The sequence below is a fragment of the Fringilla coelebs genome (assembly GCF_963513975.1).
Source record: "Fringilla coelebs genome assembly, chromosome: 19".
Lineage (NCBI taxonomy): Eukaryota > Metazoa > Chordata > Aves > Passeriformes > Fringillidae > Fringilla > Fringilla coelebs.
In genome coordinates, this window is record NC_140045.1 from 2,881,895 (window position 1) to 2,906,236 (window position 24,342).

Sequence of the window (24,342 nt, forward strand, 5' to 3'; positions counted from 1 at the left end):
TGATTTAAGCCAGCACTTTTGAGAAGTGTGATTGGAACCCATCATCCAGAGATGGCAGCCATATGGCACCACTGGTGAGACAACGCAGACACAAAGTGATTGCACCGACCCACACTGAAAAACGGGAGAGAAAAACTAAACAGGAGTAAACACGAGTTCATCCAAGAACACAAAGTATGGGAATGGAAAAGCTCCATGAAAACAACAGCTCCTCTCCCAGTGCAGCACCAGGCTCCCCTCCAGAGCAGCTCAGGGCTTGCTGACAGCCCCACGTATTTTCTCCCCTTTATTTATAGGACAGTTTGTCTCTCTGGATGATTATAATAATGAAAGGTTAAGCCTGTGTGATCACCAGAGGGTCACTGTGACAAAGAGTTAAACTTTGTGGCTCTGTCAGTCACTCTTAAAGGCTGAAGAGTTATGAGGACGTTGCACTGGAAAAACGGCCAACATGGAGCACTAAGATACCACCCAACAAGCCATAACAAGAAACAGCTTTTTAGTTTTAATTAAAAGCACAACAAAATGTTTTTTCATGTCTCATTCATTTGTTTGTTGTTGTTATAGAATCAAAACACAAGATTTTTCCTTTTAATGAGAAACAGAAGCTCTTTAACCCTCGCTCCTCCTTATTTATAGATATGTAAAAGCTTGGAAAAGTGGCTTTTGTAATGGCGCCAGCACAAATCTCCATGTTTTATGCAATTTTGATTCACACAGTATTTGGTAAAAGCAGAAATCAAGTTACTGCCCCGAATGTTTCAAGTCCCTGATCGGCTGATGAGTTGTTAACCACTGTTAACGCTTGATGAACTTGTTTACAGGTAGCCTGGCCAAACCCAGTAACTGGAAACATGTCAGACCTGTCACTTTTGCATTTTTTCTTCTGGAGAGATAAGCAGAACTAATGAATTAACCAGTCACAGAGGAGACAAGTAACAACTTCCAAAATGTTTGTCTGCAAAATAGACCGAAGCCACCTAAACCAAACCAGCTTCAGTGGCTCCAGCTGCTTCACAAAGCCCCAGTGGATGAAAGGCAGAGACAAGACCATTGAGGAACTTGGATATGAGCTCTACCAAATCTGCCAACACATCAAGCTCAAAGATGGACAGCACAGTGGGATTGAAATAACATTCCTGTTCCATGACACTGGGGAACAGGATGTTACCATCTGAACTAGTCCTTCACTAATTAAGTCTGGACAGGAGAGTTCTGTAGATTGGTTTGGAGCAGATGCTCACGTAGGAGGAAACCTTGAAGGCAGCCTGTGAATCTGCACGTGCAGCCTTCTACCTCTGTATTTCATGAGTCACTTTTTATTTCTTCTTCTGGATCCTTCTCAAAACAGGTCAGGAAAAAAAAAAAACCCACAACAAACCACCAAAATGGCAGAGACTAAAGAAAAACATAAAAAAAGAAAAAATTTGGAAGAGGACATTCCTCACAGCATGCAGCCAGTGCTGTTCCCTGGGAGGGACAGCCATGCTTTAAAGAGCTGATTTTCCTCCTTCTTTTCCAGAGACTCTGAAGCCAAAATGCAATGCTTGCAGGCCAGCTCACTCACTGCACCACACTCCTCCAGGGCTGCAGGCACTGCAGCTCAGGATGAGCCTGGCCCAACATCTGGGATTGGGAGGCAGAGGGGGGGACAGAAGGGAACAGCAAGGAATACATCAATTAAACACCAAGGGTGACAGAGAATACCCACATGCCAGTAGGATGACAAAACTGAGGAAAAAATATTTGAAATTAATGATTATTAATCTTCTATACCCACCCCAACTGATTATTCCTGCAGGCATAGAGTTAGAAATGCTTTATGTAGGACATATGCTGTTGATACTGTTTACTCAGCACCAAATAAAGTTCTCAAATGCTACAAAACCTTATTTGTATTAGGAATACATAAATTCCTATCTGATTCAGGCATTCATCACCTGCATATTCTCCTGAATATTTCAATTTAATCTGGTTTGAATGCAGATCATTGACTTTCTGTTCCAACACTGCCTGTAAACACCACGCTCTATTTTGCTCAAAGCACACTAAATAATCTCTGACTTCACTGTGAGTGTCCAGAAAAAATTTAGCACTATTAATCATCTGAAACTGTTTACAGACATGTTTGGACAATGAACGCAGAAGATCAAGACTGAAGATTATTTTTAGCTGTTATTGTCCAATTTTACTTCTCTTCATACAAACCATTAAAGAACAGGTTCGAATCGTCTCAGAAACCTTTATTAAAACTCTACAGTCAGTTGCAAACAATCAGTTCAAAATAAATGCATCATTTAACAGCTAGAATAGCTGAAATACCAACTTGCAATAGAGAGCAGCAGATAAGTATTTGCCTGAAGGGTTCAGACAGTTTAATTCTCTTTTATTACCAACAAAGCTGAGAATTTTGCAGGAAAATATGTGCTTTTGCTTTGAAGGAAGGGATTATTTTTAACCATTGCACCTCCTTGCTCAGGGGGTGAGGAGAGTAGCCAGTAGTAGTACCTGCTCCTGGGCCTTCAGCTCGTTGCGCTGCAGCCTCCTCTGAGCATCATAAACCTGCCCACGGTAATTCTCCACCTCGTCTTGCAGGGCCTGCAACAACAGCAAGGGAGGCAAAACACACGTGAGAAACTTGAGATGGCAGCAGAACGTCCAGGTCATGTCTTCAAGGAGCTGGGGAAGGATGTGGAGCACTGTGAGTCCAGCCAGACTTGGTGCTGAGGCACGACAGAGGCGCTCTGGCCACTCAGAAAAGTTACTTTGCACAGGTGGGACTGTTGCCTGAACAAGAGTGGTTACATCTTAAAAGTCTTATCTTATTAGAGGCCACTTATCCTAAAAATGTATTATTTTTATATCTTCTTACAGACCATCCATCCTAAAAATGTAAGAAATACTCTCAAAGGTTGGAAGGCAAATGGAAATATTGCAACATTTGCATTTGCAAACTTCCCAGGTTTTTGTTGTCAGCCTATCTGCACAACCTGAGCTTCCTAGGAGCAGTTTTGCAGTGTACCAAGAGCTTTTTTTTTCCTTTAAGCCAGAATAATCCTCTCTCTGGAAAACAATGTCTGGAATTTGGAGTGGAAATGTATTCCATATTACTGAAGTGGGATGCTGGCCGAGGTGAGGGGCTCCCCTCCTGCCCTGCAGTCAAATCCAGCACGTGATCTACAAATGAAATATCAACGGCAATAAATTGTGATCATGTCACTTCACCACAGCTACCCAATCCTTATTTAGTTCAGAAGTAATCACTCCTAAACCAAGCTCATAAAATGCATGGACAAATTTATTTTGTCATCATTGTTCTCCTTATACATTTATTTTTATTCCAGCAGTCACTCAGAGCCTTGATCTTTTTGTTACATGCTTAACAAAGGAACAGCGTGCCCCAAGGAACTGATAGTCTGTGTTATTTCTAACAGATACACACCAAACAAACAATACAAAGTTTCAAAGATTTTTTTTTGTTTGTTTTGAAAGTTTCCTCCTCATTGTTGGATGTTTGAATACACGCTTAACATTTACTTACACATTTACTAAAAGCTTAGAGATGATGTCAGCTTGAATAAAGGCATTGTTAACTGCAAGTGCTGACTCCAAGCAAAGTGCACAATGTTGGATGGGGGATTGACACCAGCACAGAGGCGGCTGTGGCTGCAGAAAGGGAATATTTGGAGTTATCTTTTGTATGGCAGGAAATGGGGGCATTGATACCCATCAGAAAAGCAGCACGGGGCTGCACCCGCGAAGGGGCTCGTGCTGCAAGTGCCACTGAGGGAGCCTCCAGTGCTGCTTTTGTAAAAGCTGAGCTGCACAGAGGCCTTCTGCAGAGCACCCTGGAGCTACAGAAGCATTAAGGCTGGAAAAGACCTTCCAGATCATCGAGGCCAACCTTTGACCAACCCTACAATGGTCACTAAATTGTATCTCAAAATCCACGATCACCTGGTTTTTGAACACTTCAGGGATGGTGACTCCACCACTCCCCTGGGCAGTTCCAGTTTCTGACCATACTTTCAGTGAAGAATTTTTTTTTAATATCCAACCTTCCCTGGGCAGTTCCAGTTTCTGACCATACTTTCAGTGAAGAAATTTTTCTTAACATCCAACCTAAACTTCCCTTGCTGCCCCTGCCTTTCCCTTGAGAGGAGAGACCAACAACCCCAGGGAGCTTTGCAGGACCTGCCATATGGTTCAGGTTTGCTTCCAGCAGCCCAGGGTACCTGTGCACAACTCAGGATCATTAAAAGTCCTCGTGGTGCAAAGATTTAACAGCAAAAATGCCTTGCTCTTTTCCACAGCACCGAAATCCTGCACTCTCCAATAATTTACAGGATAAAATTGCTATTGAGATAAGATAAGAGGACTACTTATGATAGATCTTGAAGGCTGTTTTGAAGTGATGCCAGGCATTAACTTTAAAGTCTTATAGCTGTGAGACTGTTACATGTTCTGATGCCAAAAATTGTAACCAGACCCAAGCATGAACTTCAAATCTGCCCAGGGACTTTTATGCTATCAGAGCTTCTGAGAAATGTTGAAATCCAGGCTTTGAATACATAACCTGTCTTCAATACTCAACAAGTCTTGCAGTACCAGGAATTTGCATTAATATAATGAAATATATGTGGGAATTATATGTGAACTGTAGGCTTTTTGTACATCTATCTTCTGAGGTAAAACACAAACAAACATAAAAGCCAAAATGAGCAGTGCAGATATGCAATAAGGAGCAGGGTCATTCCACATACCAGGAAGATCACCAAAAACCCAATTAATTAGACAAAAATCCTGCCATAACCCCAAAGTGTCCACTCATAACCAGCCCAGGATGACTCTCAGGAACATTCCTGGAGCACATTTTGGATAAACTACAAAGCATGACCCATCTTCTCCTGCTCTTTCAGGGTCAGCTTTTCCAGGCCAAATAGTGAAAAATAAGGAGGGAAGAAACCTCATCACACATCACTCATCCTTCCCTTGTGCTCCAGAGCAAGTGTGACCCTTCCACAGGACTTTGAAGCTGGCCAAGAGATAACATTTAAATGTTTAAATACATAAATTACACATTTATATATGTGTTTGTGCCAGAAAACAGATTTCTATCACCCCCATCTGCAGGTCCTGAGTACAAAATTGGATCTCAGACTCTTCCTGCACAGGACAGCAGCTCCATGGTGGCAAAGAGAACTGGTGCTCTGCTCCTTCCTTTCTTCCCTTCTCCATTTTTTATTTACAACACACTTCTTCTGCAGAGGATAAAACAAGAGGTTCCTTTAAATCTGAGGGCTTGCAATGCATCTGAAAGTCATTTAATTTGGGAAATTCAGATAACACAGCCTTTGTTAGGTTCACCTACTCTAGATAGTGTTTGCCAGCACGGAGCACACATGTTTTATTTCATTAGGAGAGCAGAAAATGTCTTAAATTTAAATTTAGAAAGAAGGTATTTTTACTATAGCATGTAAGTACAGCAAACTAACAACTCTTCCAGTTATCCATTCAACATTTGTCCAAAGCAGAATTTACTGTATGAACTCCCAGATTTTTCTAATCACATCATAACTGGCTGTTGGCAGGTTTTGTACTGGGATGGCAAAAAAACAACTCAGCTAACTCCTTGGATCAATCACAAATACCTTTACTGGACCCTTTTTGGACTATTCCTGTTCTGCATAAATTCCATGAGTAATTAATGTTCATTTGAGTACTCCAGATATTCTATCAGCACGATGGCAAAAAAAAAAAGGAAAACCAAAAGTTCAGCATTTGATCAAAGCCATGCCAAAATGGAAAAGTAACATCAAAATCTCATGGTTGCTGTAGATTCCTGCATGTGATTAACTCTGAAAATAGCTATTAGAAGTATGCAAGTTTGTTGCCCGTGATTTTAATTTTCTAGGAGGGATCATGAGGGATGCCATGAATAATGCACCTTTCTGAAGATCCCACTGGAAATTCTCTCTGTAGTCAAAAAGCCTCACACTCAGTGGCCAGAGCCTGAATGCTGATGGCAATTCCTGAAGCAACCAGAGCCTCAGATCTTCCTCTGAATCAGACAGGGAAGCTTTTGCCACGTACAACACTCTTAAAAACAGCAGAGGACTTACCCCAGGTACACCCCAGAACATCTCTCTTATAAAATTAAACAATGTTTTCTTTAGAAATCCAGTTTTAATTCTGCTTCAAAGTGTCACATTTTGCCCAAAGAGCAGCAGAGCCTATGATTAATAACTGCCAAGATGAAGAAAAAGGGATTAAAAATAAAAATCCAGGCCAATTTTTAAGCGTCAGAGGCTTTTTTTTCCCCCTTAACAGAAAACAAAATTTAACTTATTTAGTTAAATTTTTCCAGGTTCAGAAGAATTCCCATCCCTCAGCTGTGCTAAGCTGACTTGCATCACTCTTATAAAGACAATATTATTTTTTTTTTTCAGTTAAACGGGCTTTCAAATGCCATGTAAACATGTTTGCTGTTGAATGTCTACACCATACCTGACCTTGGAAGTGCTTTGTGTTGGCCAGAGAACAAAGAAATCAAATGTTTTGCTTTCCAGCCCAGATATCCTACACTTTGAAAAGCTCTTAAAAATGTAAATGAGATAATAAGCTCCAGTGCAACAATGTGGGTGAATTACAGCCGGAGAAAGGGAAAACTCATTTGATTTATTTCTAAAAATGGAAAGGAAAACAAAATCATATTGTTTGGGTCTCCCACAGCATTGAGAGGCAGGGGAAGGAGGGAAGGGAGCAGTGAGAGCTTTGGGAAGCTGTTGGAATATTCGGGGCAGATTTTGGGACCTGGAGTGGAGTTTGTGCATGAGCCCATCCCAGCCACTGTGAGCCAGAGCCATGAAGGGGAAGGAGAAAGGAACCTCTGAGCTGCATTTCTGGGTAGGCACCTTTTATTCCCCCTGTTATCCCACTGGGGATGGATTATAGCCAGCAAAATGTTTAATGGAGTTTATTTCGGCCCCAAATGGAATTTATTTCAGCCCAAAATTGAGTTTATTTCAGCCCCAAATGGACTTTATTTCAGCCCAAAATTGAGTTTATTTCTGACCCAAATGGAGTTTATTGCAGCCCCAAACAGAGTTTATTTCAGCCCCAAATGGAATTTGTTTCAGCCTGAAATGGAGTTTATTTCAACCCCAAATGGAGTTTATTTCAGCCCAAAATAGAGTTTATGTCAGACCCAAATGGAATTTATTTCAGCCACAAATGGAGTTCATTTCTGACCCAAATGAAGTTTATTTCAGCCCCAAACAGAGTTTATTTCAGCCCAAAACTGAGTTTATTTCTGAGCCAAATGAAGTTTACTTCAGCCCCAAACAGAGTTTATTTCAGCCCCAAATAGAGGTTATTTCAGCCCCAAATGGAATTTATGTCAGACCCAAATGGAATTTATTTCAGCCCAAAATGGACTTCATTTCTGACCCAAATGCAGCCCATTTCAGCCCAAAACTGAGTTTACTTCTCACCCAAATGAAGTTTATTTCAGCCCCAAATGGAGGTTATTTCAGCCCCAAACTGAGTTTATTTCAGCCCCAAATGAAGTTTATTTCAGCCCCAAATGAAGTTTATTTCAGCCCAAAACTGAGTTTATTTCTGACCCAAATGAAGTTTATTTCAGCCCCAAACAGAGTTTATTTCAGCCCCAAATGGAGTTTATTTCAGCCCCAAATAGAGGTTATTTCAGCCCCAAATGGAATTTATGTCAGACCCAAATGGAATTTATTTCAGCCCAAAATGGACTTCATTTCTGACCCAAATGCAGCTCATTTCAGCCCAAAACTGAGTTTACTTCTCACCCAAATGAAGTTTATTTCAGCCCCAAACTGAGGTTATTTCAGCCCCAAATTGAGGTTATTTCAGCCCCAAACTGAGTTTATTTCATCCCCAAGGGAGCAGCACACGTGGGGTTGCTGCCTGTGGAGCTGGGCCTGTGGCTCCAGGAGAGCTGGGAGGATGCCCAGGATCAGAGGAATTCTGTGGGATACCCAGGGGCACACTGAGCCTGGGAAAAAAGGTGGTTTGTAAAAAAACCCAACTTGTCAAGCACAGAGTTTTGACAAAGAGCCCTAAAGAGACAAAAAGGTGCAGTGCCAGCATTCCAAAATCCCTTGTCAAGGCAGGAATTAATTTTTGGTGTTAGTTACAGGGCTTGATCTAAATCAACTAGAAGCTGGTAAGAGTTTGAAGAATCCCAGGACCAAGTATGGAAGGGGAATGTAGGAAGGATTTGGTCTCCAATACAGGAAAACTGATTTAATTATCCTTTAACCACAGGGTGTTTTTCAAAAGTGTTGGATTACCTGAAAGAAAGTTCAGTTCTGAAGAATTACATAAACAGAAACAATTGCAATTCTTAATTTCTGTGTATTGATTACAACTGTGCTATGCTTTCTTTCTTTAACCTGAAATAATTTCCTAATTTTTGTATGTTCCTGAGAGCAGACAAGGCTCGATTCCTGATGCCATCACATCAATGGGAACTCATGGATCACAAGCATTTACCTCTCTGAATAAATAAGTGACACTTTCAAAAATAAAAAAGGAAAATTTCCTTAAAAAATTAAGTATCAATGTATTTTCACTTTGAAACAGAAAGAGCCAGCAGAAAAGTTGCTGCTCATCCTGATCAGATGATGCCAGATCATGTCAGTCTTTTTGATTAGAAATATGTAATTTTTATTAGCAACTCTGCACATATGGATGTGCATCTGTATCAAGAAAAGCCCTGGAAATTTATGACCAGTGCAGAGTAAAGCTACCACTAAAGGTAGTGAGAGTTAGCACTTTTCATCTTCAAAGAATTTTTCAAATGTTACCAAATTAATATAATTAGTTAATGAAAGATGCAGTAATAAAAGCTACTCTAATTACCTACTGTAGTCTTAATTATCTCCTTACTAATGCCCACAGAAGAAGGCTTCCACTTTACATCCTCAAAACATGTGCCAACAATAATTCTGAATACAGGCCTCTCTTCAAGTGCCTTCTAAATTCAATTTACATCCATTGATGTCTTTTCTCTCCTCGCTCATGAGAAGAAAAATCTCTGGAACTTTGAGAAAAAAAAGCCCCATGTGAATGTTAATAAAAATTAAAGAGAATTTTCTTCCAGAAATACACATGGAGATGATTAAAAATTTTGTCATTAAAACATTTGATTTTCAAAATCTTTATCTCTCCATGAAGCCAGAATTATAGGCTGTCTGGGCAAAAACTTCTTTACATTAAGTGGCCTCACAATTTAGAGTCAAATACAACTCTATCCAAAGGAAGCAGCCAAGAATCCCATCCAGATTTTTAAAAACAATCATTAATTTTACTAAAACATTTCATGGAGATAAATAGATTTATCTGGGTTCATTACTACTACAAATAAATTGGGTAAATATATCTGTGAAGACCATTGATATAATGCCATGAGTCTGAGCAAAACAAGGCTGGTTTAGAAGTGAAATAATGATATTTTAGCCAAATTGTTGAGGCATCCTCAGCACTTTTTGGGTTTTCACTGAGCTCCTGCCCATGACACTGCAAACAAAAAAAACCAAAAACCTCTGTACTTGGAGTTCTCTCTTGGTTTTGGTGCAAAGCAAAGGAAATCTTCTGGTTTTAACCTAATACATATGTCTGCTGTTCACATATGGCAAAATTCCTTTCTGGTGGGAACTTTTTTGCTGTTGTTGCAACACACTATATATCCAAAAAGTCTCCTTTGATGTTGAACTATTGCTCCACCGCTCATTATGCTACTGATTCAATATGAAAGGCAAAATTTCTGCTGTTTCTGTTAAAACAATGGCTTTGTTTTTGCAAACAAGGTTTTCTACAACCTATATGCAGGGGCCAACATTGCTGCAAGAGACAAGAAAATCTCTTATTTTACACAGAAAACAGTCATGGTGTTTAATAACACAAATTATTTCTTTATCCTATAGGTACATTACAATTGCTATTATGACTGTACAGAAAATTTAGGCTTTATTGCTCCTCAGGAACAGAAATTAAAATGCCTTGAGCGATATTTGACATCTCTCTTTCCTCTCTTTACTCTCTTTCACTTTCACTGACCTCCCAGCCTGTTACCATCAGTCCAACTTCAGGATCAGGTGAAGCTGGGAACAGCTTTAGATGGGTGGTGGAAAGGGGGAGACCTGCAAAGGTTGCTCCTCACAGTGTCCTACTCTGCAATGACAGCAAATCTGTCATGATTCTTCATGCCTAATATTTAATTTCAACCACTAAACACTATTTCATGAAGAGTGAACATGAATTACAACACAGAATGAAAATGCAAATTGGTAATACCTTTGTAAATGTGTCCCTACAAGAGGTGCTTGCTCATTTTCTGCTGCCATTATGAAAAAAAAAAGGAAAAAAAAGAAAAAAAAAAGGTTTCCTTGGTCAGGAATCAGATAAAAGGTGTAATTTCCAAAGGCACAGAATTCAGCATGAATAATATGAGGAAGGAAGGAAGGAAGGAAGGAAGGAAGGAAGGAAGGAAGGAAGGAAGGAAGGAAGGAAGGAAGGAAGGAAGGAAGGAAGGAAGGAAGGAAGGAAGGAAGGAAGGAAGGAAGGAAGGAAGGAAGGAAGGAAGGAAGGAAGGAAGGAAGGAAGGAAGGAAGGAAGGAAGGAAGGAAGGAAGGAAGGAAGGAAGGAAGGAAGGAAGGAAGGAAGGAAGGAAGGAAGGAAGGAAGGAAGGAAGGAAGGAAGGAAGGAAGGAAGGAAGGAAGGAAGGAAGGAAGGAAGGAAGGAAGGAAGGAAGGAAGGAAGGAAGGAAGGAAGAAAGAAAGAAAGAAGAAAGAAAGAAAGAAAGAAAGAAAGAAAGAAAGAAAGAAAGAAAGAAAGAAAGAAAGAAAGAAAGAAGAAAGAAAGAAAGAAAGAAAGAAAGAAAGAAAGAAAGAAGAAAGAAAGAAAGAAAGAAAGAAAGAAAGAAAGAAAGAAAGAAAGAAAGAAAGAAAGAAAGAAAGAAAAGAGAAGGAAAGAAAGAGAGGAAGAAAGAAAGAAGGAAGGAAGGGGTTCAGGAAGAAAAGGAATAATTTGACTCTAGGAGCAGAATCAAGTCTCTCCAGCAGTAGGGGAAAAAAATTTAAAGTAGGTCATTTAACATAAAAGAAAAATAGATGCAAACACTTTGCATTGTGGCAGGCTCTAATATAAGCTATTTTCATTTTTGACAATTCACAGGCAAGAGACTGACTGGCAGTACATTATAAAGTTGGGATCATCAGCATTAGCTCCTGAGCAGTCCCATAACACCTCCACATCAGACTTCATCTGGTGCCTTTTGGAGATCACCTGAGCACTGCAAGGACTGGCAATATGCCTCTCTTTTCCTGCTTTGCTCCTGTGAGATATTTTGCTGAATTTTTCTATATGCACCTAGTTGAGCTGACCAAAGTTTTAAAATAATTTTCCCTGCAAAGTCTTAGGTCTATTAGAAAGAATTGCTCCCTGTGAGGGTGGCAGGCCCTGGCACAGGTTACCAGAGCAGCTGTGGCTGCCCTGGATCCCTGGCAGTGCCCAAGGCCAGGCTGGGCAGGGCTGGGAGCAGCCTGGGACAGTGGAACGTGTCCCTGCCCACGGCAGGGGTGGGATGAGATGGGCTTTAAGGTCTCTTCCAACCCAAATCTTTTTAAGACTCCATGATTCTAAGATACATCCCTGAAATACCTTGATGGCACCAGCAGGGCTATTTGTAGACATAAAATTAGGCAGGAGCTTAAGCGTTTTGCTGAGTCAGGGCTTCACTGCAGGACATTATAAACTCAATTCTTTTGAAAGGCAAAGGATGCCATAAGGTCCTGCAGAGATAACAGTTCAAAGAAAACAGCAGCATAAATTGTAAAGTCGGGCATTTTTGTCAGGGGGAGCCAAGGAGGGAACTGTTTTTGCTTTGTTTTAGTGGCTCAGGTGACAGGAGGGAAAGGGAGGCAAGGTTCAAAGGCTGTAATAAACTGGCTTTCATCTGCTTTTCTCAACGGGCCACAAAACCCAACAAGCACTTGCCATGTCCAAGCACTGCTTTGTCTATGACCAGGACACTTTGGGGCTGTTGTGATGAAGTCAATCAAAAGCCTGACAGCTGGAAGATTTACTGTAATATTCCCCTGGAGTGTTTGGCAGTTTGCTTTAACACTGCTTCCCCTTTTTCTCAGCCTGCAGGAGTGTCATGGTCAAGAGCAGAGCAGAGGCTGCCAAAAGGAGAAAAGCCCTGAACCGTTTCCCCCTTGCACTCGGCCAGGTTTAGGCAGAAACACCAGTGGTGCACATTTACCAGATAAAATGAATCTTTTAAACCCAAAGATACCATGACATCTTAAGCATACACTTATAAAGGAAAAGTTCAGAACTCCATTTTAAACCACTTATGAGAGGATTTACCAAGATTCTGCCTAATGTTCAGCTGACGCTTTGTCAAGAACATTTATCACGAAGCTTTTGAAGTTTCTTAGCTCCCCCCAAGTTATTAAAACTTGAACTGCAGAGTTTGTTATCAGCCTCAGAGCACACACAAAATACATCAGGTATTTTTTCAGTCAACCTTTCAGTCTGATTTTGAGACTATTATCCAAAATACAACACTCCCCATCAGGTTGGTGTCTGACAGATAATGCTGAGCAGGCGGAACCGCTGTGCCTGATTGATCCGCGAGACAATTTTCATTTCCTAATTTGCTTTTTATTAAACACTCTGCAATCAAAGGGAATGGTGAGGAGTCTGCCATTCTCTGAGCAGGTTTCCTGTGAAGACCTGATGTCAGCTTCAATGTTTTCAGGCAACTTTTTGAATTTTTGATGCTCTGTCGCAAGGACGTCTAAAACGTCGTGTCAACACCGTGCTACTGAAAAACTCCTATTGTGAACACAAATTAACCAGCAAAACATCTGCTTCTGCTGCTTGCTGTACTCTTAACAACAGTTCTGCAAGAACAACCACCAGGGGTTGGGGCAGAATTTCCTGCAATGACTTGGGGAAGGCCTGAGTGGTGATAAAGCAGATTTATCAATCACTGGCTGAACGGGGCAATCTTCTGCTGCCCGGGGCTTCATTCCCAACCAGGTTTATCACCAAACTGCCACTTTAAGTGGGTGTTCAGATACTTCACACCTGGAGCCAGCCCAGAGGCTCCAGCAGACCCCTGGTGCTCTACAAATGTCTCTTTAAAATGCATTGCTCCTGAGGGATACACAAAGACCTGAAAATATAAACATTTCTAACAAGCCTTACAAAGCTTCTTATTTCGTTATGCTCTTTTGAAACAGAAATATGAAATACTTCTAATCAATAGGCCAATCTGATTCCCAGTAGGAAGGAAAGAAAAGCTATTTATTTTGTGCAATCAAGTGCTCAGTATTGCTGCAATTCTCCCATTACATAAAATAACACACATTTTCTTGCACACAGGCACACACAAAGAAATCTAATAATGCCTTTTTACCTTTCAAAGTAACCTTAATCAACAAAATTAACTTGCAAGGCAAACCACTGCTTTTTGAACTGAACAAGAGCGAGCTTGACTCAACACATGTGAGATGTGAGAGGCAGCAAAGTAATATCTGCTAAAATTATGTCTGGAAGCCAAAAATGGGGCGATTCTTGACAGGGGAGGATGCACACTTGGAAACTTGGAAATTCTTTTATTCAAAGTCTTTAATGACCTCCAACCCAATTACATTTGCAACAAGACATGACAATGCAGTTGCTCCTATTTAAAAGTATGAGTGAAAACGGAGTATTTTTGAAGCCTGATTCTTTTTTTTCACTTTTTAATCATGTTGAGATGAAGCTCATTTACTTAAAAAGAAAAAATGAAACAGAACGTCCTCTGCAGCTGGTCAAACAGATTACGAAACTCTAATCTCAGTAGCCTGAGGAAAACCAAAACTGTTTTTCAAGTATCTATTTTATAGAGCATTAGCTTTATACTTTTTAAAAGAGGCATTAACATAACTGATCAGAACATCCCAGAACGTTTCTGATCTAGTTAATCATATGACGTTATGACAGAGATTCTTGCTGTCATAATGCCAATGTTTCTAAACATTTCTAAAATCCTTTAAGTTCTTTTTTTTTTTTTCCAAATTAGACATGGGGAAGATCTATTTCAGTTTCTTCAGAAGTTTTTCCATCCATTTTAGAGTTCTACAAAAGTAGTGCAGGATATTTCAGAGAGACAGACACATACACACACAGCAAGGAACAATGTCAGGCTCTATGACCTATTTAAATATTTCTGATAGCTTTTTATACAAAACACTTTAATTCCTGCAGAACAAATTTCTGGGAGTCCTCACCATGTATTTCTTTAACTCTGTTGTATTCTTTACAGCTGAACTGGAATCATTGATTAAAAAAAATCAGAATTTGTCTAGTTGAAATTTATTTGGTTTGTTTCCCTTAAATGCAATTATTTAAATATTGAAGCCCATGCTGCATTTTTTGGTGCTTATAGTTCCTCCAGTAGAGGTAAGAATGAGGTGTAATTTATACACAGGCAAGCTAGGAAGAGGATAAGAGGGGAAAAACACTCTCCAAAACTATTGCTGTGCCTCAGACACAGTTTAAGTGGGGTGTCAAAGCTCTTATCACAGTTGTGACAAAGCAGATTGATTTCCATTGAGAGCTTTTGGGCTTTGTTTGTTTATTTGTTTTTCTGGGGGGTTTTGTTAAGTCTGTTCCAACCCAGTTTTGAGCTGGAGCTCTGCTCTTTCACTGTGAAGATCTTCCTGCTGTGGAAGAAAAGTCTTACATGAAAATGCACAGGCAGACAGAAGCTCAGCCCCACCCAGCACAAGTCCTGTTGAGTTACTTGTGACTCTAACAGGCATCCCCAAGATATCCCCCTGCTTCTGCTTCCCAGGAACACCCACAGGGTCCTGACAGGGCAGCTGAGATATCCCCAAAAAGGCACACAAAGCTTTAAAAAATATATGTAAATAGTTCAAAACATTCTATACAGACAACATTTTTAAAATGCAACAGGACTAAAACTAACAGAAAACAGATCAGATTCTGAAGGACCATGAGTTTCTCATTTGTGCAGCTCCACATTAACTTCTCTCAGCCAAACTGCACAGCTACTTCATGCATCCCAAAACCTTCCTTTTATCACAACTGAGACAAAAACTGCAGGAAAACCAAGAAGAAATATGGCACAATGTGAAAGATATAAGAATTCCAGTACTGGTTAAGTTCATAAAGCTCTGTCTAGTTCAGGATCTGATAAAGAAGCACAAATGAGCTTGGCCTGTGCTGAGATGGAGAAGGGACATCAGCTCTTCACACCCACCACAAGGCTGAGTTAGAAACACAAATGAGTGCTCAGCAACACCAAACCTCATTTGCAAACACTTATTTCCATACAATGGTTATGAACAGACACAAACACTGAGTAAAAGTGATGTGTTATTCTGGTAGCAGGAAGAAAACAAAACATCAGGTAGGAGTCCCTCCTTGGAGTTCAGAGCATGGCTGTGGTCAAAGGTGTTTCCAGGCAGACAATTAAAATCCACTGATAATATCCAAATTGTTAAATAGTCTTCAGTAATTGCTGTTCTACCTTGCTGAATTACAACTGCAAAACTGGGAAGGACATGAATGATATTGACAGTAGAAACAAAAGCAAGGGGAATTTAAAAACAGCACAAAGAGTTGTTTTCTGGAGCCAGAGAGTGTCAATACCCACCCTGCATTACTGCCTGCAGAGTCCTGGCTTGGATCAGTGCTGCAGGTGTTCCTGCAGGTACCTAACATTTGTCAGCCTGAATTTTTATTTATACAGTTCCATTCTGCCCCTGCCAGGCTTCTCAGTAAGCAAACAAACTCACTTTTCATGTTCAGTGTTCTTGTTTGTACTTTTACCCTTTCTTACATAACAAAGCTGGCAGAGAGCAGAGCAGGGAGAGCACCCAGGGCTCTGCTGTGGCTGCAGGGGGTTGGACACTCCTTGTGGGCATCATCCCTCCCTCAGTGAGCACATCCTCTTCCTGAGTGTCCTCCAGGTGAGATCCTGCTCTGGGTGCAGGGTGGCAAGGGAGTCAGGCTGGCAGCAGGAATGAAAAAGCCAAGGAGGTCCATGGTACCACAGGTGGGAGATCATGGCAGTCCCTGGGCACTCACGTGGGAAAATGGAAAGGAAAACATTACAGCACTTCAGGGTTTAACATTTTAACATATTTTCAACAGCTCTGGTTGAAAAGAGAGATAGCACAACCTTCCACTGAAATGAAAATGTTGTGCTGCTGAGACAGGGACTCTCAGGAGCCTGGATGGACTCAATGATCTCAGAGGTTTTTTCCAACCTTAACGTGAGTCTGGACCAGCACCACTGCCTGCCTGGCAAGTGCTCAAATGATGTGTTTTCCTAAACCACAGGATACCTGCATGAAGCTTTAGTGTTGCCATGTGCTAACTAATTATTTCCCTAGAAAAGGGACTGGTTTGTTTTCCCCTGATCTGGTTCTAGAAGAACTTGCATCGACTCCTTTTTGTATTACAGATGAGCTGATCTGTTTTCAGGACACGATGAGTGATGCTCTCCTTCCTCCCCACACCAGGCTTTATTCCTTTGGGATGATCTGAACTGTGAGACAGCAAACCCCAGGGCAAAACTGAACTGGGACTTCCTGGCAAATCTCAAGAGGGAAGTGAACAGGGCACTGCATGTTTTGTCTTCTAAGGCCAACGTGGCCTGGTTTGAAATCCATGATCTCATGCCATGCTGGGCCAGGAAAATGGCATATCCAGGGCATGGGTTTCCAGCATAAAATACAAGTGAGGTGATCTGATGTGACTCTATTCACCTGCCAACAGCCCTGGCAGAAAAATAAACAGGTTCTGGGGATGAGCTGCTGCTGGAGGCAAAGCAGGAACCATTAGAAGAGCTGCCCTGACCTGTGAGGAGCTGGTGTTTTTGCTTTGAACTTCAGCAAATCTTAATGAACTCTTCATAATTGGCAATCTGGGGTTTTCACTGATGATTTATTTTCTGGAGGTGCCAAACACAGGAGAGAAATTCAACGCTGAAAATCCAAATTTGGGTCTCACAGTTGGTTGTCCAGGCCGGTGAAGCAGTTCCAACACCACTGCAGGTCACTCTCTGAGTTGTCTCAGGAATTAGATTTGTACATGAAGGTCCATCAGTGCTGGAGAATTTGGTTTCATAATTATTAAAACATGTTGATTTAATTGAAGTTATTGACTTCAGTGTGGTGAAGGCTTAAACTAAAAATAAGCAGAGACAGTTTTAGTAACAGAAGAAGTTAAAAAGTGGTTGTGTCCTCCTCCTTACTCGGAGAAGTAAGGTTTTGGTTGAGCTTGACTCATCCCTGCTTTACTGCTCTTCCACTCCTCTGTTATCTGGCAGTTTTGGGGGAGATGCTGCCAAGAAATTAATTTAAAGTCCTAAATTCTATCCTGTAGGCAACTTATTTCAGTTTCCTGAGAATGAATTTCATAGACAGACCCCTGAAGAAGAAAACAGGTGAACTCTCTTTGCCCCATAAATCAGTCAGGCTTCCTGAAGAGGCCAAGGATACAACACTAGAGATGCCTGCACAGAAACACTTCAGAAAAAGCTCCAACCTTGAGGTTCACAGGCTTCTCCATAAGCCTCAAGCCCTCTGTCTTCCTCATGCATATTTTCAAGGGTCCACAAATAAATATCTGCTGTCTCAGATCCTGTTCATCAGTGAATCAAGACTTGATGGTGCAAGAATCAGCAACAATGAACTGCTCCCAGGAAAGGCACCCCACTCTGCAGTGCAGGATGGAAGATGGACATGAAATGCACATCCACATGCAACAGGCTCGAAGAATAAAGTCTATTTTCAATAAAACTAATCTAGTTTTCCATCTGATTACACACACATGTGCTCTATGAACACTTAGAGGCAAGTTCCTTGGGCTGGAAGGCAACGAGGTGTACCAACAGAAAATATTCACTGTACAAATTTTAGTGGGAAAAGCAGCAGAGTGCAACACACAGAATAGACTTTCTCCTGCTTCTGGACTCCAGTGCTATTTTGGCTGCCAACAGTACACAACATTTCCACTGAAGGGCAAATCAAACCAATTTCCCTGAGGATGGAAGCATCTGAAAACTCGCTGAGGTTATTCCATTCGTGCCTACGCGTTCTCTGAGCGGATGAGCAGCTTCACTTTGAATCCATGTCAAACCACAAGGACTGGCTGATAATAACATTCAATTAAAATGATCTCGTCCCTCTAGAAAAAGCTGGCAAACAGCTCCACCTCACCTTTCCCAGCTGGGCACAATGGGGTGATTGATGCTGCGAGGAAATGGGATAGGTTTGCACCGAGGAGCCGACGGGTCAGGTTTGGTGACAGTGTTTGTAGGTTTAACCTCTTACCCAAATCTGTGAGATGAAAAAGCCACTTCTGCTGAGCACACAACTGTGAGAAAGTCAGAGCTAGAGCTGGCAAACACCGAGCTGCGCTAATTAGACAGGTGTTTTGAAAAACCCCAAACTTTACACTTTTATTTGGGCCTTTTGATGTCGTACCTGGTGCTGTTTCACACACTGGGGCTCCAGAGAAAGGCAGGAGCTGCTCCCCTGCTCGGCTCTGGGGGTGAGTTTGCCATCTGATCTGCTGAACACACAGATAAAAGTCACCGCAGACTTTTCTCCCTTTTCAAGTGCAGCACTGTAACTTGGAAAGTTCTTTTATTCTCAACTCTGCTGACGTAAGAAAGTGGCAGGAATATGGCAGCTTTGGCTGCTTTCCTTTTGTAGCTCTTTGTAAGTAATCTTTTAATGCTAACAAAACAATAGGTATTTTCATTTTGGATGGAAAAAACATTCCAGTAATAGAAAATTAAGGCAATGCCTTTCAAAAGTCTAAGAGTACTGACCACTTGATTCTTCTTCTACTCTGCCTTTAAATATTGGTAAATAGTTACCAGGCACAGGTATCAGATTCTCCAGGTTTCTCTTGTTACACTTAAGAAAAGCCCAACTATTGTGAAAATGGTGAAGTTTAACAAAGATATTTCTATTTCCCTGTGATGTGCCATTCAAAAGTGTTAGCCAGTCGTTTTTTAAAAAACACTCTTGATATTTGATCTTCTTGAGTTTCAGTTACATATAAAGCTGGAGAGCCAGCAGAAAATTCTAAGTGGAATCTGAAGATTTCTTAAGTCAACACTCATTTTGGCAGGAGCATTTTAATGCACAAAGCTGAAATCCTCAGTGACTCTCTCCTGCTGATATCCCTGGAGCAGCCAGCACCACGATTAGCACAAAATCAAAAGCAACCTACAGCACAACATACAGCTCTGCAAAAAAAAAAGGATGTGGACACAAATGCTGGAAGTGGTGTAGGCACAATGGCATCAGCCAGGGCAACCTGGTGTTGTTCCAGCTCCCCCCTGGGATGAGCCAGGCTGTAAGAGAGATCTCTCAGGGAAAAGAGATGTTGATAACAAAGCAGGTCCACATCCCCAAGCCCTGCTTGCCAAACCTGGCTGTGCCAGGCTTTAGAAGGCTCCAGAGCAGAGTCAGAAATGTTTGTGGCCCACGGAAGGTTGGCTTTGAAGGGTCGCTTTGCCCAGCACCCTTTTGTTGGTGGAACCCGTGGTTCACACAGATTCTGTTTCCACCTCCACGGCTGGAGAAGCCCTGCAGTCAAGGCTGTTCCAGGAGCAGGGAAGGAGGCTGTGTTCCAGGAACTCACTGGAACTGGAACAAAGCACAGCCCTTGGAAAGCCTACACAGCCCTGTGCACAGACTGTTTTACAGATGCCCCGTCTTTGGACAGCATTAGACACTTGTTTTTATCTTTATAATTTCTTCCCCCTTCCCTCTCCAGTAAAGTCCCAGACCTTGGAGCACAGGCTCTTCCTCCTGGGCATTCTGCCTCCTAACTCCTGGGTATCTCCCCAGCTCTGTCTTTTTTAAGCACCACTTTCTCCTCTACAGAAAAGTCTTTCTGCTCTTTGGAGAGAAAAACGCCTTTGAAATGCAGCAGTAAACCCTGAGCATCACAGCAGCCTTAAAAAAGCTCATTTCCATTTTCTTATAACACAGTTCTAAATCTTGTCTGTCCTTCTTTACAAACTGTGTGGGCTTATATCAGCTTTATTTAACACTTACTAATAAGAATGTTTTGTCTGCACCTTTTTAATTACCCTGGACCCCTCTCAGTGTTATTACTCCTGTCTTGTCAATTAAAAGCAGTGAATTTTATGGCTGGTTTTGAATTTTTTTCCCTATTTTTCCAGTGCAAAATTAGTCGAGTCCACATTATTAAGAGCAAGACAGCTTAGCTGTATATGACTTTATATTTTATTCTGCATTTATAGAATCTTTAACTCCATAATCTGGAGACAGGTGGCATCCCTTCTGGGGCTAACAAGGAGTAAAAGGACTTCATGCAGCAAAGTGCCTTCTGGAGGGAAAATAAAACATTGAGGACAACAATGATAATGCAGGAAAAAGTAAAAATACCAACTTTTAAACCTGTCAGATAAATCTGGACTGCAGTTCAGAGGAAAAGGCAGACACTAGCTCTAGTCTTTTATAAAACTTGTAAGTCTGATTTTGCTGTTGGCCATGGTAAGTTCTTCAATGTGTTGAGACATGAAAAGTCAAGAAAAATGCCAGAGTGCAAAGTTTGCTGCAGGAAAAAAAAAGATGACTCAATTCTTTGCCTCACAAAGCATGTCAAAGATATTATAAAGTACTTACAGATGCTCAGCCACTCGGATTGCCTGGCTGGCCAAACATCTGAAACCCTGTAATTTTGAAGAGAAGGTACTATGCTTCAGACAATGAAATAGTTTCTGTGGCAGCAGAAAAAGAGATGGTTTTGAAAGGAAGAGTTTTTAAAATCAGAATTTCAGTTGTGATCAATAGCTATCTAAGCCTAACATGAAACTCAGCCTATTTTAATTATCACTTATAAGGAATGTGTCAATACAGGCTTCTCAAGATAACCAGGTAATGGAATCAAGAGACAGAGCTGAAGCAAGAGCTGAAAACCTCAGGGCTAAACCCTCACTTCTCTAACAGAATTTTGGTGAAAATACAATTTACATCAACAAAGACTGTGAAAAACAGGTGCCTCAGAGTTTGGACCCCATGAAACAGAGAAAGCAAAGCCATAAAAGACCTGCAGATTTAATTTACCCATTCTTTTGGAAAACATGACTTCCTCTGCTGATCAAACAGAATATAGGAAGTTATGAGCAAGATAAAGTTATTTGCCTGGTAAATTTTAAAGTCTGCTTTCCAATGCTAAAGCACCAGTGCTGGTGCCTTGTAATTCCCTGCTAATAAAAGACACTGCAGAGTTATGAGTGTTATTACAGGCTAAAGTCAGTGACAAAGAAATAAAGATCCATGAAAAAGTACTCCATGTATTTAACCTCAAGATGGTCCCTTGCAAGTCTTTCTCTCACCATGCCAAATGGTTTATCATGGTAATGTCTGGGCACAAAGGCAATTAGAAGGATCAGAAGTGCCTCTGGAGAGCTCTGTGACACGCACATCTCCAGGTGACTGACAGCATCTGGCAGGGCTGTGGCCACAGAGCCACCACCAGCAGTGGGGCATGTTGTCACCAGGTGTCCCACAAGACATGAGCCAGTGCCAACACTGAAATGCTGACCTCCTTTCTACAGGCAAAGAAACCCCAAAAACCCCCCAAAAACCCAACCCAACAATAGAACAAAACAAAAAACAAAAAAAACACCCAAAAACCCCAAAAAAACCAAACGACCAAAAAAAATCCCTTCATCCAAACCAAAACAACAAAAAGACAAAAAAACCTAAACAACCAAAAAACCCCCCTTCATCCAAACCAAAACAACAAAAAGACCCAAAGAAACCTAACAACCAAAAAACCCAAAAACCAAAAAATCTCCAAAAAACCAAACAACCAAAAAACCCCCCTTCATCCAAACAAAAACAACAAAAAAAACCCCAAGCAAAAAGCCACCTTCATCCAAGTTAAAACAGAAAATGCAACAAAATGTCTTAAAAATCTTATCCATAATGTGGGTCTGTTGACAAAATTTACCCTGAGCTAGTAGTGAGGTTGTAGCAGTTAATTCTGCCACCTCAGTGTGTCCTGGGGAATCAAGACTCCCTTTCCAAAAAGCCCTTGACACAATCTATGCCTTTACCCTAAGATTTAGATTTTCATTTGGAGTTTACACTAAGTTTTCAGGGTTTTTTTCCCCTAATGAATGTCCTCTGTGCTGTCACACAAGATCACAGCCTCCTGAACCACCAGGCATTACAGCCTTAATTTCCACCTTTGCCACAAACCTTGGGTGAAGTCAAGGCTCTGCCCTCCTGCCTCCCTTTTAAAACAGGAATAAAAATGCTTCTTCTCCAGATCAGCTTAGGTTGGGTGCTCCCAGATGCCTCTCCTCCCTTAATAAGCACTAATTAAGGGCATTTAAACCACTTAGATTTACTTCTGCTTGGGATTTTTAAACCAATAAACTAGAATTATTTATTTATTACCAACTCCAACCCTGGCTCTGGCAGAGTGCAATGCTGGTGCTCCAAAAGGTGTTTTAAGGACAAAAAATGAAATACCTCTGCAGGGCTGCAGTCACTCAGTGAATGTTCCCAGAGACATAATGTGCTTTTCCTTTTAATAAAGAATATTATTTGTAGTTACCATGCTAATAAACATGGTAACTACATGGAAAATTAGCTTGTGCATCAAATTTTTTAAAATATAGGGTTTTGATAGAGAAATTTGGTATTTTTTACAGTTGCATGGAGGAAATTCACTGTGTTGATAAAACTCTCAGTTCTTTCCAGAGGAAAAGATCCTTTGGCTCTAAGATACAGCAGCATTTAACAAATATAGGATGTCAGGAATACTCAATGCCCACAAAGGCCCAGACAACTTAAACCCCAAATTTTTTCCCTTTGTTCTGCTATGGCTATAAAACACTTTGACTTTTTTTCCCCCCTCTCAACATTTTAAAACATAACAAAGAAAAACAACTGTTTCAAAATTTTTCACATGAAGGGGAACATTATTACAGGCCATTCTTTCCTAGAAATCTTTTAAGTCTTATTTATTAACAGAATTAATCTGATCATAAGCTGGCTAACATACAAAGTGTTGAAACATGTCATCTTCCAACCATGCTTTGCTAATGAAATCTTGGTGTTAATTCAGGGATTTAACAGAATCCTAGAATCTCTAACAGGAATCAAACAACAATTGTGGTTCATCTGGCAAAAAAAGCAGCATTTTCCCCCTTTTCTGTTGTGGGTTTGTCACTGTATGATCTCCATCATCCACTTCTTTCCAGAATCTACTTTTTGATGTGGAGTCCCCACTTGGCCATCAATTTCAGCATTAAAATGCTCTGAACATGTTTTGCAGTTCCAATCCCAGGAAATGTTTTGTACTTTCAATCCCAGTTTCCAAAAGGATTTCATAAAAAGCTGAACAACTAAGCCTAAACAACCAAGGCTGGGATTTCATAAATATCCTCAAGGTATCTTTATGATGCCACCAACTTCTTGTTCTGCCCAGTCCAGTAACCAAAAGCAGAAGAGAAGTTTGGTAAATATTCTGACTGTTGGAATTATCAAGCTCCAGGCTGCTGGGGGTGGATCACTATGAGGATGCAAAAAACATAATTAAAAGAATTTAAAATAAAAATTTAAATAAATAAATAAGTAAATAAATAATTTAAAAGACTAAAAATAATAAAAAATTAAAATTATTTAAGGAAAGAAAATTGGCTACCCCACACATCAGTGGCCAGGGAAAATCCTGCCCAGACATTCCCAGTTCAGTGCCAGCCCCTTACTGGAGAGCTGCAACCCCAGCCTGAACCATCACAAGGGGTACCAGACATGGCACTTCAGGCAGCTTTCCCAAACATCTGCAGCGTGTTTGGGAACATCCCTCAGCTCTGATCCCAGCTGCTCCTGGGACTGTGGCTCCTGATCTCTGGGCTGGGCACAGCTGGGGCACAGCTCAGTCAGCAGGGGAGCTCTGCCCTTCATCCCCCTGCCCCAGCCCAGCGTCCCTGGGCCCTGCTCGGGATCGAACCCCTGGGAGCCCAAGGAAGGAGAGAGGAGCTGGGTGTGGGGTGACACCAATGGCCGTGAGGGGAGCTGGGTGTGGGGTGACACCAATGGCTGTGAGGGGAGCTGGGTGTGGGGTGACACCAATGGCCATGAGGGCGGCTGTGTTGGGGTGACACCAGTGGCCGTGAGGGGAGCTGGGTTGGGGTTGGGGTGACACCAATGGCTGTGAGGGGAGCTGGGTGTGGGGTTGGGGTCACACCAATGGCTGTGAGGGGAGCTGGGT

The 24,342-nt window shown here is 41.3% G+C and overlaps 1 protein-coding gene across 3 annotated transcripts in view; it reads right to left on the reverse strand.

The window, feature by feature from the left end:
• The window catches only part of CEP112 (centrosomal protein 112), a 162,988-nt gene that overhangs the window by 14,627 nt on the left and 124,019 nt on the right, over positions 1-24,342 (reverse strand). For all 3 annotated transcript variants that reach the window (XM_084218206.1, XM_084218204.1, XM_084218205.1), the window contains one exon: positions 2,509-2,598. In XM_084218206.1, coding sequence (XP_084074332.1) covers positions 2,509-2,598 — 90 coding nt within the window. The remainder of the gene's footprint in view (positions 1-2,508; positions 2,599-24,342) is intronic.